This window comes from Lynx canadensis, chromosome C1 (assembly GCF_007474595.2).
Source record: "Lynx canadensis isolate LIC74 chromosome C1, mLynCan4.pri.v2, whole genome shotgun sequence".
Taxonomy (NCBI): domain Eukaryota; kingdom Metazoa; phylum Chordata; class Mammalia; order Carnivora; family Felidae; genus Lynx; species Lynx canadensis.
Window position 1 is genome coordinate 126,057,531 of NC_044310.1, and position 18,940 is coordinate 126,076,470.

Sequence of the window (18,940 nt, forward strand, 5' to 3'; positions counted from 1 at the left end):
CCTGAAATCATGACCTGAGCTGAAGTTCGACGCTTCACTGAGCCACCCAAGCGCCCCTGGAGTTTTTAATATAATTTTATCCACAGGAATCTAGGACCTTGTCTTACCTCTTTGCTTGTGTTCTTTTCCTGAATTCATTACTTTACAGGAATATTTCAAATTCAAAGCTTTTTTGTTTGTTTGTTCTAAATCAAATGATTGCAGCCTTTGACGACTTCCAAACAGGACTCACTACCAGGGGGCGGTGCTGCGCCGAGGCCCGGCCCCGCCCTCCTTTCCCCCCCTTCCCCAGACGCCCTGCTCTTCTTCCCAGCATACCTAGCGCCCTTCGCGGCGCTCCTCAAGATGGCGGCCGACAGTGAGGTGAGGTGTTTGCTCTCTTTCTATCCCTGCCTGTAAGTTCTCTCTTCAGTGTCAGCGCCCCGGGGCTCAATCTGTTTTTCTTTCCTTCCTTTTCCCGTAGCCCGAGTCCGAGGTATTTGAGATCACGGACTTCACCACTGCCTCGGAATGGGAAAGGTGAGTGAGTCGTATCCTTGGTTATCAGTACCTTGGGCCCCGGAGTCTTCGTGCCACTTCCCCAACATAGACCACACGTGACACTAATTCTGCGGTAAAAGTAAGATCCGCGAGCCCCCAGCTCTGCGTCTCCTCTGGTTTCTAGGCAGCTGTAAGTAAGCCTCTTGCGTCTGAACAGTCCGGGCCCGCCCCCATCAGCCAAACACCTGAGATGCGGCTTTCAGAAAAAGTTTTGTTTACTCTGAGAGCACTTTCCTTAGAACGGTTGTTGCCCACCCGCAGAAACAATGTCCGTGGCTACCACGTCCGTTCCTGTTTTCATTTCCGTTTAACACATTTTGTGATCATAAGCAGTGAACTTCGCAGCTGCTTTTTCCTTCTGTGTACGTCGCATATCCATTTCTGGAGGAGGCCTTCATAGTGCTGGTGGTTGTCCATCTGCTACTTTCCCACCATCTCCATCCGGTCTTTAAAGACAGGCTGCAGATGGCTTTGGAACCCTTCGGTTCAAGTTGTTGCATTTCACTGGGTCATGTGCCCAGGCTTCCTATGCTCAGCAAACCTCTGAACAGCTGAGAGAAATCGTTGTATCATTGAAATTAGTTGAAACCCAGCTTTGTGGAGGAGTGATAGCTTAGATGGAGAAATTTTCTTGTCGGTATCACAGAGACCCTTCTGGGTGTCCGATCAATATTTAGTTTCTTGGAACATTTTGTAATCTTTCTGGTTGGAGAGGAAATTTGTACATGTTATGTCATTAGATGACATAGTAAAATATAAAAGATCCCTGCTGGTATAATAGTTTGATTTGTGGTGCCCCCCCAAAAAGAAAAGTCAGTTAGACATAATCATACTGGCAAGGCTGTATTGGGCAGATATTCTGTGTCCAGAATGTTTAATATTAATGGAAAAGAACAAAATAAAACCTTTGATCTGTGTGGGTTTTTTTGTTTTTTTTTTTAGTTTTTTAATGTTTATTTTATTTTTGAGAGAGAGGCAGGGGGAGGGGAAGAGAGAGAGAGGGAGACACAGAATCCCAAGCAGGTTACAGGTTCAGAGCTGTCTGCACAGAGCTGGACAGAGCCTCGAACTCCTGAACCATGAGATCATGACCTGAGCTGAAGCTGGACCCTTAAGCGACTGAACTACCTAGGTTACCCCTGGGATTCTTTTTTTTTAGGTTTATTTGTTTATTTTGACGGTGGGGGGGTGGGGAGAGAGGGAGGGAGATACAGAATCTGAAGCAGGACCTAGGCTCTGAGCTGTCAGCACAGAGCCTGATTCCAGGCTTGAACCCAGGAACCACGAGATCATAGCCTGAGCCAAAGTCAGATGCTTAATCAGCCGAGCCACCTAGGCACCCTGATCAGAGCTTGGAGTCTGCTTCGGATTCTGTGTCTCCCTCTCTCTTTGCCCTCACCCGCTCGCACTATGTCTCTTTCTCTCTCTCTCTCTCAGAGATAAACAAACATTAAAAAAAAAAAATTAAAAAAAAACCCACCTAACTTTTTAATCACTTATCCTTTGCAGAAATATTTATTGAGTGCCAGTTTGTCAAATACAGTGCAGGGCATAGGGATGTGATCAATAAAAATAGACAATTCCTGCTCTTAACATACAGTCTAATGGAGACAGACATGAGTCAAATAATGATACACATAAGTCTGTAATTAAAATTGAAATAAGAATTGAGAAGGGAAAGAAACCTGGTTTTACAAGAGCATGTGACAAAGGAACCTAACAGAATGAGGAGTCAGAGGAAAAGACCCTTCAGCTGAGGTCTTGAGAGCTTTCAGGGGTAAAGTTATTCAATTTTTTGGTCAAATCTCCATACTTCAGTAGAACCCAATTTTTCTCTTTTAGCTAGTAACTGATAGAATTCATAAAATAAGTACTTCAGTATGTTCCTTTTACTGTGAAAGCAATATTATCTTAAACAATTTTTATTAAAATAATACTTCATAGTAGAATAAAAAAGAAAAATATAAGAAACCTGTAATTGTACCACCAGGAGATAGCTACTATTAATATTTTGAGAAAATTTCTTCTAATCTATGAGTGTTTTGTAAGCATTCTGTGTCAAAACATATTAATACTTGTTTCTATAGCTTCAATTTTTTCACTTAATGTATGAAATGAACATTTTCTTATATCCTCAAATGGTCTTCAAACTTGATTTTTTATGGATGCATACTATTTCATTCAGTGGATATACCATTAATTTACAACTTTTGTGCACTTAGACAATTAGGTAGCTTCCAGTTTTTTTTTTTTTTCCTTTATAAATACAATGTACATTTTACTTGCAAATTTTTGCTCACATGTGGATACAATAAAAATTTTTATTTCCTTTTTTTGTAAACATGTTAACTTCTTTCTAGAGCATTTTCAAAACTGATAATTAACCTTTTGATTGAACTGCCCAGAAGTGAATCAGTATATTAATACTGCCTTTCATCTTAAAGAGGACTTGATTACAAGGTTCATTTAAATTGTAATAACTCTGGTTTATCATTACTATCATTACTGTCTTAAAACAAATGTAAATATTAACTGATAATGTCACTGAGGGAAAAAACCTGATGGCTTTGAATATATTTTGACTAGAATTAACTCTAGTACTCTAGTAATATGACATAGGTGTTATAGGGGAGCAATTTTGCTATTAGATTACATCATACTTAAGTTAGCTTTTTGGAGTAATAAAAGCTTTCTGAAAGTGTCTTTTAACAGTACTACTGAGATTTGACAGTTTTTAATTTGCTGATTGAGCATATTACTAGTCAGAATTCATTCTCTTTTTAATAGATCTGGTTTATCAGTAGATTTAAAGATTATATAGTGATTAGTATTAAAATCTGTCATTTATTCCTTAAAGCTGACAAATCTACTTGTTGTTTCTTTCCAGCTGTCCCTTAAAACATGTTTTATTTATTTTTCATTTTAAAGTTTTACTTTTTAAAAATTTATTTATTTTGAGAGAGAGAGTATGCAAGTGGGGAACGGGATGAGAGATGGAGAGAGAATCCCAAGTTGGCTCAGTGCTGTCAGCACAGAGCCTGATGCTGAGTTGGATTCCCTGAACAGTGAGATTGTGACATGAACCAAAATCAAGAGTCAGTCACTTAACAGACTGAGCCACCCTGGTGCCCCAAAACATGTTTTATTTTAATGAGCAAAGTTCCTAAATGTTTTCTTTTGAGGGGAGAGGTAGGCAAATCCATTCCTAAATATCTTCAAAGGAAAAGTTAATTTAAATAGATTAGTTACTTTGAGGGTAGGGAAAAGATCATTGGTTTCATAGTTATTTTTAGTAGTATCCTTTTAGTCTTTCATTTTTTTTTTTAAATGTATGTTTATTTTGAGAGAGACAGAGAGTGCACGCACCTGAGAGGGGGCGGGGCAGAGAAAGGGGGGAGAGAGATAATCCTAAACAGGCTTTGCCAATGTCAGTGCAGAGCGCAACATGGGGCTCCAACTCCTGAATTGTGAGATTGTGACCTGAGTGGAAATCGAGAGTCAGGCGCTTAACTGACTGAGCCGCCCAGGCACTCCTGTCAGTTTTTACTTCTGTTCCAAATTTATTATATACATTCTAATATAGAGACTTACTCTTTTTTATTATTTATTTATTTTTTTATTTTAGAGAGAAAGCATGAGAAGGAGGGAGGGACAGAGGGGGGGAGAGAGAGAGAATCCCAAGCAGACTTCATGCTTAGTACAGGGCTGGACACAGGGCTCAATCCCCCAACCCTGGGATCATGACCTGAGCTGAAATCAGGAATTGGATGCTCAATCGATTGAGCCACCCAGGCGCCCTGAGATTTATTAATTCTTAATTTAAATTTTATGGAAGCAGATTGCCTTTGTTGGGTAAGCATTGGACTTTAAAATTTGGGATGCCTGGCTGGCTTGGTCAGTAGAGCTTGGGATTCTTGATCTTGGGGTTGTGAGGTTGAGTCCCACACTGGGGGGTAGAGTTTACTTAAATAAATAAATAAAATTTATTAAAAAACCAGAATTTAAGAATTCTTGGATTGCAGAGGATTATTTCCACATTTATTCCATATCCATAAATTAGACTAATAATACTAAACTTATTGAGCCTTCTCTGATAAAAATGTTGAAATTTAAAAAATACTTTTTTGGCATACCTGGTTGCTCAGTTGGTTGAGTGTCTGACTTTTGATTTTGGCTCAGGTCGTGATCTCATGGTTTGTGAGATTGAGCTCCACGTTGGGCTCTGTGCTGAGCCCATAAATGGGCCCATTAATACTCATTCTCATTCTGTCTCTCTCTCTCTCTTAAATAAATTAATTAAAAAAATACTTTTTTTAAAGAAATTGTATAACAGTAGTAAAAAAGAAAAAAGCGCTGTTACATATTTAGAAAGTTTTTTTCTCATTACTAGGTTTATTTCCAAAATTGAAGAAGTCTTAAATGACTGGAAACTGATTGGAAACTCTTTGGGAAAGCCACTTGAAAAGGTCAGATTTATTTGCTGGTGTCTCTAAATGAGTATTTACTTTGAAACTTCTATTTTTAAGCCCTTTGCTGCATTTGGTACATTTGAATTAAATGTTTTTTTAAAGTTATATATGAGCTATAAGCATAAAGTGGCATCTGGAAGAACTTGGATTTGAATCTGTGGCAAAAAACAATGTAAGACATTTGTGAGCTCTTTTTAAATAAAATTTTATATGTACAATGTCATTCTTTATGAGTGATTTCTATTTCCTCTAATGTTTACTGCTCTTTTGCTTTCTCCCTTAGAGTATTAGAAAATCTTTTTTAAAGGTTTTTTGGGTTTTTTTTTTTTTTTTTTTTTTTTTTTTTTGGCTAGTCAGAGAAACATTGCAATTACCAACTTCTTGGGTAGAGTATTTTGCTTAACTAATGAGGAAAAATCTTGGTCTTAACTGACTTGCTGTTGTTAGCAGCTATTTCACTCAATTTTTGTATTTTACAGTACCATTAATAGTATTTGCTCTCTCCCTCCCCCTTTTTAACCCTGTGGATGTTTTGAGGATATTTAAGAATGAAGAAGTTATTCAAAATTGAGGTAGAACTTTAAGATGTTGCTGGATATTAAGATATTCTTACTGAGATAAACCATGCCCCAAATATTTACTGAAGAATGTATTCTGAGGACAAACCTAGATTTTCTCTTTTTCACTAACAGGAACTAACAGTTTGATTCTAGGCTTATGTAGATGCTTTGTTTTGTTAGATAAATTTTTTTTGAAGTAAAAATGATCATTTTTATTTTAAGTCTATTATTAACTGCAATTTATCCCTCTGTAAGGAACTCTCAATTCTCAATATTCATGAGTATTTTTAAGCCTTATGGTGATGTTAACAGAATTTGAGACTATCAGAGCATCAGCATTTTCTTTTTTCATATAAATAAGAGCAGAAAAAGTAACACTGCATATAGAAATCACACATCATTAAAAAAATTACATAGCATTGAAAGATATGCTGAATATAAATACATTAAAATATTTTTAGGATTACATTTTTTGAATAAAGGGAAAATGAAGTTTTCAAACAGATTATCCTATTCCACTTGAAACAAATATATAACAACAATTGATATAGGTGACAAAATTAAGGGCAAAACAAGGTAGATATAACTGGAGTGGGCAATGATTTGCACCACCAAAAAGAGAGCTAAATTGAGTATTCGTGAGCTCTGATGTTATATTCCTTAATTCTTTGATCTGCACGTATTTACTGAGTATCTCCTGTGTGCCAGATCTGAAGAAATAGCGAACAAGGCAAGATCCATGTTGCCATTGAACATAAATTCTGATGAGGGAGAGAAGTAATAAATAAGTAAAGAAATAAGATTAAAATTTTAGATGCTGAATTCAGTTTTGGGATAGAAACTGGGTAATATATTCAAAGTGGGTAGCATACTGCCAGGCATGTAGTGGGGGTTAAAGGAATGTTAACTCTCTTCAACCCTTTTTTCCCTATAGATAGTAGTAAATAAATGAGATAGAGAAGACATGAATAGATTGCAAGGTGAGCTATTAACTATGATGAATAAGATTAAAGAAAATGTAAAGGACGGGTTGTTCATTATATAAAAGAAAGTTTAAACTGTGCTTGAGATTTTAATTCACGGGTGGGATAGTGATTAATTGTCTTCCTCCACTGATGGGGAATTAAGATACTTTTTAAAAAAAAAAACTTGAATTATGAAAAATTTCAAACACTTGTAAAGTAGACAAAAATAGTATGATTAACCTCCATGTGCCCATCACTCAGTTTCAACAATGTTCTGCCATTTTCTTCTTTCAGTCGTATCTCTATCAACTCCTACTCCCCACTAGATTTTTTAACTTGTTTTAAAAATAAAAATTGACATATTGCACAAAACTGCTTAATTTTGACAAACGTTTACTTCCTTGTAACAACACTTCTCACTCAAGATACTGAATGTTGCTGTCACACCCCTAGTGTCCCTAGTGACCCTTTCCAGTTAATTCCCATGCTTCTCACTCATGTCCCCCAGGCATCTGCTGTTCTCTTTTTTCTTTTAAATTGTAGACTACTTTTGCCTCTGTCTTGAATTTTGTATATATATGGCATCATATGGTATATATTTGTTGTGCCTGACCTTTTTACATTTTTTTGACATTATTCTAGAATATTGCGTGAATCACCATTTTTTCTTTTTATTGCTGAGTAATACTCTGTTGTATGAATATACTACAGTTTGTTTCACTTGTTGACAGACATACTGGCTATTATGAATAAAGCAGAACATTCTTGCATGAGGCCTTTGGAGATGTATGTTTTTATTTCTCTTGGGTAAATACCCAGGAGTGAAATTACTGGGTCATAATATAGGTATATGCTTGACTTTAAAAGAAACTGCTGAAGCTTTTTGTACCATTTTATCCCCCTACCAGCAATACATATATCAGTTTGGGTAACTGCATTCTCACTAGTTGCTTGTTTTCCACTCTTAAACATTTTAGTTCTAGTGGGTATGTAGTTTGTAGAATTAATTTTTATTTCTTATTCTGGTTTTCATTTGTATTTCTTTGATGAGTATTAGTATTGACTATCTTTCATGTGCTTATTAGTCATTTGTCTTTATGAAATGTCTGTTCAAAATTTTGTCCATGTTTATTTTTATTTTTGAGAGAGAGAGACAGACACAGATCGTGATTGGGGGAGGGGCAGAGAGAGCTGGAGACATAGACTCCAAAGCAGGCTCCAGGCTCTGAGCTGTCAGCACAGAGCCTGATGTGCGGCTCAAACTCAAGTATTGTGAGATCATGACCCGAGCCAAAGTCAGATGCTTAACTGACTGAGCCACCCAGGCACCCCCTCCATGTTTTAAATTCATATGAGTTTTTATTGAGTTGCAGGAGTCTTTTAGTTCTTTTATGTATTCTGCTTGTTAAGTGTTTTCTCAGATAGTTTTGCTAGGTCATGAAGATACTTTTTTAATGTTTCCTTCTACAGGCTTTATCATTTTAGACTTTAGGCCTATGATCCATCTTGAACTAATATTTGTATATGGTTTGAAGTGAGGAATCATGGTTCAGTGTTTACGTATGGATATCCTCTTCTAGAACTCTCTGTTGAAAACACTTTTCTCCATTAAATTGCTTTGTCACCTTTGTTAGACTGTTGACATAGGGAGTCATCTTCTGCAATCTCTATTCTGTTTCATTAATCTATTTGACTGTCCTGATGTCAGTACCACATTGTCTCGAATACTGTAGTTTAGGGTTTCCCCAACCTTGGCATTATTAAAATTTTGGGCCAGATTGTTACGAGGCTGACTCTTGTAGTACAGGATATTTAGTAGTATCCCTGGCCTCTAACTACTAGATGTCTAGCACTCTCCCAAGGATGGCAACTAAAAATGCATCTAGACATTGCCACATGTTCCCACGAAAGGCAACGTTGCCCTCAGTTGAGAACTACTGAATAGCTTTGCAGTAAGTCCTGAAGTTAATGTAAATTCTTTAGCTTTTATTGTTTTCCCAATATTGTTTTCTCTGTTCTAGGTCTGTTATGTTTCCATTATGAATTTTAGAGTAAGCTTGACAGTTTCTGTAAAAGGGATTATGATTACGCTGGAACTGATTGGATTTGTGTTCAATTTCTAGACTACTTTGGGGAGCAGTGGCATTTTGACAATCTTGAACATGGCCCATCTTTCCATTTATTTAAGTCTTTAATTTTTCTCAGCACTGTTTTTAAGGTTTTTGGTGGAGGTCTTATGTATCTTTTTTTATTTTTAATGTTTATTTTTGAGGGGTGGGGAGGGGCAGAGAGAGAGGATCCCAAGCAGGTTCTGTGCTGTCAGCACAGAGCCCGAGGCAGGGCTTGATCCCATGAACGATGAGATCATGACTTGAGCTGAAATCAAGAGTTGGACACTCAATGGACTGAGCCACCCAGGCACCCTGCATATCTTTTTAAAAATACATTATTAAGTATTTTATGTTGTATGTAGTTGTAAATGGAATTGTTTTTTAGTTTCATTTTTTATTTGTTTGTTGCTAGGACGTAGACATACAAAACATTTTGTGTGTTGACTTAAAATTTTTTTTTATTTGGGTATAGCCAACACATAATGTTATGTTAGTTTTAGGTGTACAACATAGTGATTTGACAACTTTATACATTATGATGCTCACAAGTGTAGCTATCATTTGTCATCATATAGCACTATTACAGTATCATCAACTATTTTTCTTATGCTGTGCTTTTTTTCCCCATGACTTATTCATTCCATAACTGGAAGCCAGTGTCTCTCACTGCTCTTCACCCATTTTGCCCAGCCCCCAACCCACCTCCCCTCTGGCAACCATTCTGTTTGTTCTCTATATTTATAGGTTGTGTGTTGACTTTGTATCTTGAGACCTGGCTAAAGATTCATAATCTTATTGTTAATTCTTTTGCATTTTCTACATTCATAATCACCTTGCCTGCAATTAGGGATATTTTTCTTTTTTTACAGGTTTCGTACCTTTTCATTTTTATTTTAAATTTTATTTTGTTGGGGCGCCTGGGTGGCGCAGTCGGTTAAGCGTCCGACTTCAGCCAGGTCACAATCTCACGGTCCGTGAGTTCGAGCCCCGCGTCAGGCTCTGGGCTGATGGCTCGGAGCCTGGAGCCTGTTTCCGATTCTGTGTCTCCCTCTCTCTCTGCCCCTCCCCCGTTCATGCTCTGTCTCTGTCTGTCCCAAAAATAAATAAAAACGTTGAAAAAAAAAATAAAAAAAAAAATTTTATTTTGTTAATGTAGAATGCAATATTGGTTGTTTTTTTTTTTTTTTGCATCACTAAGCATTTAATATTTTTAATTTTTTTAATTTTATTTTTTTAATTTACATCCAAATTAGTATATAGTGCAACAATGATTTCAGGAGTAGATTCCTTAATGTCCCTTAACCATTTAGCCTATCCTCTGTCCCTCAACCCCTCCAGTAACACTCTTTTCTCCATATTTAAGAGTCTCTTATGTTTTGTCACCCTCCCTGTTTTTATATTATTTTTGCTTCCCTTCCCTTGTGTTCAGCTGTTCTGTGTCTTAATGTCATATGAGTGAAGTCATATGATATTTGTCTTTCTCTGACTGACTAATTTTGCTTAGCATAATACCCTCTAGTTCCATCCACATAGTTGCAAATGTCAAAATTTCATTCTTTTTGATTGCTGAGTAATACTCCATTGTATATATGTATACCACATCATCTTTATCCATTCATCCATCAATGGACATTTGGGCTTTTTCCATACTTAGGCTGTTGTTGATAATGCTGCTATAAACATTGGGGTGCATGTGCCCCTTGGAAACAGCATACCTGTATCCCTTGGATAAATACCTAGTAGTGCAATTGCTGGGTCATAGGGTAGTTCTATTTTTAATTTTTTGAGGAACCTCCATACTGTTTTCCAGAGTGGCTGCACCAGTTTGCATTCCCACCAGCAGTGCGAAAGAGATCCTCTTTCTCCGCATCCTCACCAACATCTGTTGTTGCCTGAGTTGTTAATGTAAGCCATTCTGACAGGTGTGAGGTGGTATCTCATTGTGGTTTTGATTTGTATTTCCCTGATGATGAGTGATGTTGAACATTTTTTTCGTGTGTCGGTTGGCCATCTGGATATCTTCTTTGGAGAAGTGTCTATTCATGTCTTTTGCCCATTATTTGGTTTTTGTGTGTTGAGTTTGATAACTTCTTTATAGATTTTGGATTCTGACCCTTTATCTGATATGTCATTTGCAAATATCTTCTCCAATTCCGTCACTTGCCTTTTAGTTTTGCTGATTGTTTCCTTTGCTGTGCAGAAGCTTTTTATTTTGATGAGGTCCCAATAGTTCAGTTTTGCTTTTGTTTCCCTTGCCTCCGGAGATGTGCTGAGTAAGAAATTGCTGCGGCCAAGATCAAAGAGGTTTTTGCCTGTTTTCTCCTCGAGGGTTTTGATGGCTTCCTGTCTTACATTTAGGTCTTTTATCCATTTTGAGTTTATTTTTGTGTATGGTGTAAGAAAGTAGTCCAGGTTCATTTTTCTGCATGTCGCTGTCCAGTTTTCCCAGCGCCATTTGCTGAAGAGACTCTTTATTCCATTAGATATTCTTTCCTGCTTTGTCAAAGATTAGTTGGCCATATGTTTGTGGGTCCATTTCTGGGTTCTCTCTTCTGTTCCATTGATCTGAGTGTCTGTTTTTGTGCCATGTACCTTTTAGTTTTTATTGTTATTGCACCAGTCAGGTCTTTTTTTTTTTTTTTTTTTTTTAATTTATTTACTAAAATAGCCAGTAATCTCTGTCAGTTATGCAGTTATGCACAGTATCATTAGGGCAATCTTTTTTATTTGTTTTTTTAAGTAAACTCTGTGCCCAGTTTGGGCCTTGAATTCATGACCCTGAGATCAAGAGTCACATGTTTCTATTGACTGAGCCAGCCAGGTGCCCCTAATGAGGAATTTTAGTAACATGTTGAATAGAGCTGTTGAGAGTGGACATTCTTGCCTTCTTCCCATTGTAGAGGGGAAATGTTCAGTGCTTCAGCATTAAGAACATCATAGGTTCTCCATAGGCGTCCTTTGTAAGTTTGAGGAAATTCTTAGTTTGCTGAAAGGTTTTTTTTTTAATCACGAATGAGTGTTTAATATATTGAAATCTTATTTTGTATCTATTGAAATAATCATGTGGTTTTTCCTTTTTGTTTTCTGAATGTGGTAAATTGTGTTAATTTTTTTTTATTATGGTAAAATATATATAGGATTTATCATTAGGTGTAAAACTCAGTGGCATTAAGTACTTTGACATTGTTGAAGTTTTCATCACCAACAATCTGTGAACTTCATTCTCCTTGAACAGTAACTTCCTCTCGCCTCCTCTAAGCCCCTGATAATCACTATTCTGTTTCTGTTTCTATGAATTGAGTACTGTAGGTATTGCATATAAGCAGAATCATACAGTATTTGTCCTTTTCTGTCTGGCTTGTTTCACTTAGTATAATGTCTTCAAGGTTTATCATGTTGTATAATGTGTCACGGTTTTCTTTTTAAGACTGAATCATATTCCATCGTATGTATATACCACATTTTGTTAATCTACTCATTCATCTGTTGATGGACACTGGGTTGTTTCTACTTTTTGGTTATTATGAATACTGTTATGAATAATGTATCCATGTGTTGGGTATTATGAATTAAATAATAATGCTGCTGTGAATGTGGCTGTACAAATATCTTTTCAAGTCTCTGCTTTCAGTTCTTTTGGGTAGGTACCCAGAGGTGGAATTGATGGATCATATGATAATTCTTTTTTAAATTCTTTGACGAATTGCCATACTCTTGGTTCTACAAATTCTGTTTTATTTGAAGATATTTTTATTTTACATTGTTTCTGAAGGATAGTTTTGCTGAAGAATTCTGGTTTGTCATTTATTTATTTATTTATTTATTTTTCATTCATTCATTCATTCATTCCAGTTCTTTAAACATGTAGTTCTGGGGTGCCTGGGTGGCTCAGTTGGTTGAGCACCTGACTTCGGCTCAGGTCATGGTCTCCTGATTTCACGAGTTCAAGCCCTGTGTTGGACTCTGTGCTGACAGCTCAAGAGTCTGGAGCCTTCTTCAGATTCTGTCTCCCTCTCACTCTGCCCCTCTCCTGTTTGTGCTCTATCTGTCTCTCCCTGAAAAAGAAATAAAAGATTAAAAAAATTTTTTTAGAAGATGTAGTTCTATTGTCTTGTCTCAATAGTTCTGGTTAGAAGTTCGGTGTCATTCATATTTATTATATTTTGGCATTTTTCTCACTAACTGGTTTCAAGCTTTTTTCTTTAGTTTTCCAGTTTAGGCCATTTAATTATTAAGTGCTTAGGTGTATTTTCTTTGCATTTTTCTTGCTTAGGTTTGTTAATATTGGATATGTAACTTTTTTTTTCACCAAACTAGGGAAGTTTTAGCCATTATTTCTTCAAATACTTTTCTGCCGCATTCTCTACTCTTTTTCAGTGACTTAAGTTATGCTTATATTTGAACTCTTAATATTGTTCCACAGGTCTCTGGGGTTCTGCTGTTCTCATTTTTTTTGTTTCCTCTCTCTCCTAGATAATTTCTCTTGGTTTATTTTTCAGTTCATTTACTCTTTCTTCTGCTGTCTCTGTTGTTAAGCCCATTTGATGTATTTTTCACTTTATTGTACTTTTTAGGTCTAGAGTTTCTGTTTGTTTTTTTTCATAATTTTCAATTCTTTGAGGTTCCTTACCTCTAAATTTGTTTTGAAAATATTTTCCTTTAGTCCTGGAGCATATTTATTATAGGTAGTATAAAGCCAATTGCAACATCTAGGCCTTCTTGGGGTTGGTTTCTGTTGACTTTATTCTCTTGAATATAGGTCACATTTTTTTTTTAATTTGTCTTGTGTGTGTACATATCCAGCAGTTTCTTAATTTTATGCTTATTATTTTGAATGAAATGTAGAGACTAGATTTTGTTGTATTCCTCTAAAGAGTATTTTGTTTGTTTCAGCAAGCAATTCATTTGACAACACTAAAATTCCATGGTCTTCTCAGTGGTAACAGCAGCTGAAATCTTTTCTTTTAGTTTTCTTCTTTGTCACTCTACTGTGGAGTCTCCACTCTTCATATCTGGTTTAGCAGATAGCCAAAATTTGGCGTAGAGTTTATATACAAATTTCAGTGCTTACCTCCTTTTGGCTTCTTCCCTTCCAGGCTTTATGTCTTAACTTTAGAACTTCTCTGTCTTCTTTGAAGTTTGTCCTCTGTTGCCTAAATCCAGTAAAGCTCCATCATTCTGCAACCGTGAGTTGTGCACAGGATAGAGTGCATGAAATCATGCACTGAGATCATGACCTGAACAGACTCTAAAACCAAGAGTCGGTGCTTAACCGACTGAGCCCCTCAGGCACCTCTGGAAATCTAGTTCTGTTGCTTACCATAACCTTTTGTGGCATTGTGCTATCTCAGTCTACTGCTGCACCAGAGGCTTTAAAATGCTATTTGCTTAAGCAGAATAGAATATGAACACATGGAATTACTTAACACTTTTTGCTATAAAATTAATTCATTGTTTCCTTAAAGCTCCTAGAAGTTAAAAATTTAGCATCCAGCTGGGGAGAAATAAAGTATAAAACCTGGCTGAAAAAGCTCAGCTTTAATCTGAGATAGATCCGAGGTGTCTTCAGACATTTTCAGTTCTATTATTTCCTAGATCGTCTTTTCTTTTATATATTTTAAAAAGATTTTTTGCTTGCCATTGAGTTATAGCACATAGTTCTTTCAGTGCGTTAAGTAAAATTTTCAGTGTACATCATGAATTTCATTTTGAACTTTAATTTGGTATAGGACCTATGCCACTATTCAAACAAATACTGTGTGAACAAATGAGAAGGTTATCTCTACAGATGAAGTCAGATCAAGAGATAAAATGCTTGGGCTGTGGAGGTAGGCCCAAACTCCTGTTACAGCTGAATGCCTGAGGTGGCCCTCAAGAGTACTTATTGCCTCTAATGGAGACTTATTTGTGTCCACCAGTGTATCTTATGTCTACTTAAACCTACTGGTTTTTTACCTTGAGGATGAGTATTTGTTATGATTAACTTGTAGTTGACTGTATCCCCTTTCCCTAGGATCTCTTACTGTTGGAGTTTTTAGCTAGTTGAATGTTCTCTGGATGAATCGTGGCTCTTTATTAATTTAAGAGGGACTGATCTCAAGTTCCCCTTTGTTTCCAAATTTCCTTTATTAGGGTTTTTAATAACCCTCTGGAACTAAAGTCAAAGTTCCATGGAGAAGAGCTTCTGGACTGAGCCTTAATATCATTCCCCTCTCCTTCTGTGCTTTTAGTGGGATGATCCTGATCCAGTCTGAGGGCCACCCAGGCTACCTGTGAAGAGTGGAAGGTATATAGATGACTGTTATTTGGGTTTCTGTGTTTGTGTGTGATTAGATGTAGTTTTTTATTAATCTCGTGTTGTCATGGCCAGTATCCATGAACGTATAATAAATACACTGGAAACTTTGCCATGAAACGTTCATTACTATTACAAACCATATCACATACAAAATACGTGGAAAGTGCAGTGTCAGCTTTCTAGATTAAATATGTTCTTTTACATTTTTGCTATCTTTTAGAGGTTTTGTTTGGAATCATCAGGTATCTGTTGGAATTGAGTTGTACAGTAGTTACCCCTTATCTGTAGGGGATATGTTCCAAAAACCCCTATGGATGCCTGACATCATGGATAGTACTGAACCCTATATATTTTTTTCCTGCATGTGTATACATGTGATAGTTCAATTAATGAATTAGGCATAGTAGGAGATTAACAACAACTGATAATAAAATAATAATTAAAACAATATACTGTAATAAAAGTTATGTAAATGTCTCTCTCAAGATATCTTTTTGTACTGTGCTTACCCTTTTTCTTCTTGTGATGATGTAAGATGATAAAATGCCTACATGATATGAAGTGAGGTGAATGATAGGCGTTGTGATGTAGTGTTAGTCTACTCTTGATTTTCTGATGATATGTCAGAAGGAGGATCATCTGCTTCTGGACCGAAGTTGACTGTGGTTATCAGAAACTGTTTGAAGTGAAACCGTGGTGAGGGGCAACTGCTGTAGTAGGTGTTTATTTGCGTGCTACTTTGCCAGCATACTAGCATATTTGTTTTGTTTTAGGAAAACTTCTTGAAAAGCATGTGGTTTTAGAGTTGCTTGTGGCTAGAGAAATATTTGGTTTGTCTTATTCCAGAAATGGATGAAATGTTCATTGAGTTTTTTTTTAAACTTCTTTTTATGTATGTGTGTATTTTAATGTTTATTTATTTTTGAGAGAGAGAGACAGCAGGCGAGGGGCAGAGAGAGAGGGAGACACAGAATCCAAAGCAGGCTCCAGGCTCTGAGCTGTCAGCACAGAGCCCGAAGCAGGGCTTGAATTTATGAACCAGAAGATCATGACCTGAGCCGAAGTCAGGTACTTAACCAACTTGAGACATCCAGGTGCCCCAATCTTCTTTACTTAAAAAAATTTTTTTAACGTTTATTCATTTTTGAGAGACAGAGCAAGAGCAGGGGAGGGGCATATAATCTTCTTTATCTTTTAAAGAAGATTGTTGTGAATTCACATTTGAAACTGCCTGGAATGTGTTTTAGACAGAGTAGATAGTTGTAAAATATTGTGATTCAGAAACAGTCTTCTCAGTCTAAATTTTTTATTGAGTTGCAATTTCTATACTGTATAGTTCACCAATTTAAGATATATAATTCAGTGGTTTTTAGTATGTTGACTGAGCTGTACAACCGTTAACCACAACCAATTAAAACATTTTTTTTTGATGTTTATTTTTGAGAGAGAGATAGCATGAGCGGGGGAAGGGCAGGGAGAGAGGGAGACACAGAATCCGAAGCAGGCTCCTCGCTCTGAGCTGTCAGCACAGAGCCCGATGTGGGTCTTGAACTCACGGACCACAAGATCATGACCTGAGCTACAGTCCGATGTTTAACTGACTAAGCCACGCAGGCACCCTACCACAATCAATTCAAGAACAGTTTCATCACTCCCAAAAGAAACCCTGTACCATTTAGTAGTCACTTATTGTTTTTTCCTATCCTTAGGCAATAACTTTCTATCTCTTTAGATTTGCCTGTTCTGAACATTTTGTATAAATAGAATTATGCAATATGTAGGCTTTGGCATGTTGGATTTTTTTCACTTAGCATAAAGCTTTCAAATTTGGTCCATATTGTAGCATTTATTAGTTCTTCTTTTCTTTTTATTGCTATATACTATTTTGTTGTCAGGATTCATCACATTTTATTTATCCATTTATCAGTTGACTGACATTTGCATTATTTCTGCTTCTTGGCTATTATGAGTAATGCTTCTATGAACCTTCATGTATAAGTTTTTGTGTGGATGTGTGTTATCATTTCTTCTGGGTATATATCTAGGAATATAATTGTTGGTTCATATAGTAACTTCATTTTTAATCTTTTGAGGAACTGCCTGATTGTGCTGCATCATTTTACATTTGTATTTATCCTGATCTCTCTACATCCTCACCAACACTTGTTATCTTTTTGATTGTAGACATCCTAGTGTATATGAAGTGATATCTCATTGTTATTTTGATTTGCATTTGCCTAATGGCTGTTGATATTAAACATCTTCTCATGTTCTTATTGGCTATTTGTATATCTTCTTTAGGGAAATGTCTATTCAGATCATTTGCCCATTTTTAAATTGGATTATTTGTCTTTTTATTATTTAGTGTAAATGTTGCTTATACATTTTGGCTACAAATCCCTTATGAGATACATAATTTGCCAGTATTTTCTCCTATTCTTCTGTATTGTTGTGGGCTTTCTTTTCACTTTCTTGATGGTGTCTTTAGTTTTTGCTCTTATATTTAGATATGCAGTCCATTTTGACTGTTCATGTCTAGTCTAAGGAAAGGATCCAATTTCATTTTTTTTTTTGTTTTTGCATGTAGATATCCAGTTGTGCCAGCATGATTTTTTAATGCTTGTATTTTAATATTGTGTATGGTCAAAAGGATTTCTTATACCAGTGGATGAAAGCTTTAATTTCTAGCTCTATACCAAGTGTTTTCCTATGTTGACTACATATTGGAACATTTGAAAAATTCTAGTGTCTAGGCTACAACCTCAGAGATTCTGATTTAATTGGTCTCTTGTGGAACCTAGTTATCAGTATATTTTTTTAAGCCTCTTCAGTGGGTATAAAATGTAATTAGCTTGAGAACCATTGCTTTATCCTCCTCAAAAAAAGAAATGGAAAAAAATTCACTGTTTTTTAATGCTTTACTGTATTTTTGTCCTTTTCAATAATGTGTTGCATTTGGCAGTAGAAGAAACAGTTTTTAGTTTGCTAAATAAAAAAAATTTATTTTAAGATGTTTATTTATTTTTGAGAGACACAGAGCACAAGCAGGGGAGGGGCAGAAAGAGAGGGAGACACAGAATCCAAAGTAGGCTCCAGGCTCTGAGCTGTCAGTACAGCGCCTGATGTGGGGCTCAAACTCACAGACTGTGACATACTGACCTGAGCCAAAGTCACATGCTTAACCCATTGAGCCATCCAGGCAGGGGCCCCTGGTTACTTACCCTTTCTCTTATTGATATGCTGTATCATATTGATTGATTTGCTAATATTGAACCACCTTGGCATTCTGGGAATAAATCCTACTGGGTTGTGTTGAATGATTTTTTTTAATGTATTGTTGGATTCAGTTTACTAGTATTTTTTTATTGAGGATTTTGCATCTGTGTTCTTCAGGGATATTGCCATGTAGTTCTTTTGTGGTGTCTTTATCTGGGTTTGGTATCAGGATAATGCTGGCCTGATAGAATGAAATTTTCCTTCCTTTTCTATATTTAAAAAACATTTTTTTAACATTTATTTTTTGAGAGAGAGACAGTGGGTGAGCGGGGGGGGGGGGGGCGAAAGAGAGGGAGACACAGAATCTGAAGCAGGCCCCAGGTTCTGAGCTGTCAGCAAAGAGCCCCATGCAGGGCTTGAACCCACAAACAGTGAAATCATGACCTGAGCTGAAGTTGGACACTTAACCAACTGAGCCACCCAGGCACCCTTCCTTTTCTATGTTTTGAAGTAGTTTGAGAAGAATAGGCATTAACTCTTCATTAAATGTTTGGTAGAATTTGCCTATGAAGCTATCTGGTCCTGGACTTGTGTTTGTTGGGAGTTTTTTGATTACTGATTCAGGTTCTTTGCTGGTTATCAGTCTGTGCAGATTTTTTATTTCTTCCATTTTCAGTTTTGGTAGTTTATATGTTTCTAGGAATTTACCCATTTCCTCTGGATTGTCCAGTTTGTTGGCATATAGCTTTTCAAAATATTCACTTACAATTGTTTATATTTC

General features: G+C 36.4%; 1 protein-coding gene across 5 annotated transcripts in view; it reads left to right on the forward strand.

Moving 5' to 3' along the window:
- Positions 1–314: 314 nt before the first annotated feature.
- Positions 315–18,940, forward strand: part of RAB3GAP1 (RAB3 GTPase activating protein catalytic subunit 1) — a 112,225-nt gene continuing 93,599 nt past the window's right edge. For 2 of the 5 annotated variants that reach the window (XM_030327154.1, XM_030327155.1), the window contains exons 1-3: positions 315–363; positions 464–519; positions 4,931–5,006. In XM_030327154.1, the coding sequence (XP_030183014.1) occupies positions 346–363; positions 464–519; positions 4,931–5,006 (150 nt within the window). In that variant the 5' untranslated portion in view covers positions 315–345. Of the gene's footprint in view, positions 364–463; positions 520–4,928; positions 5,007–14,875; positions 14,932–18,940 lie in introns of those variants that run through there. The other 3 variants (XM_030327158.1, XM_030327157.1, XM_030327156.1) reach the window with 3 other exon arrangements.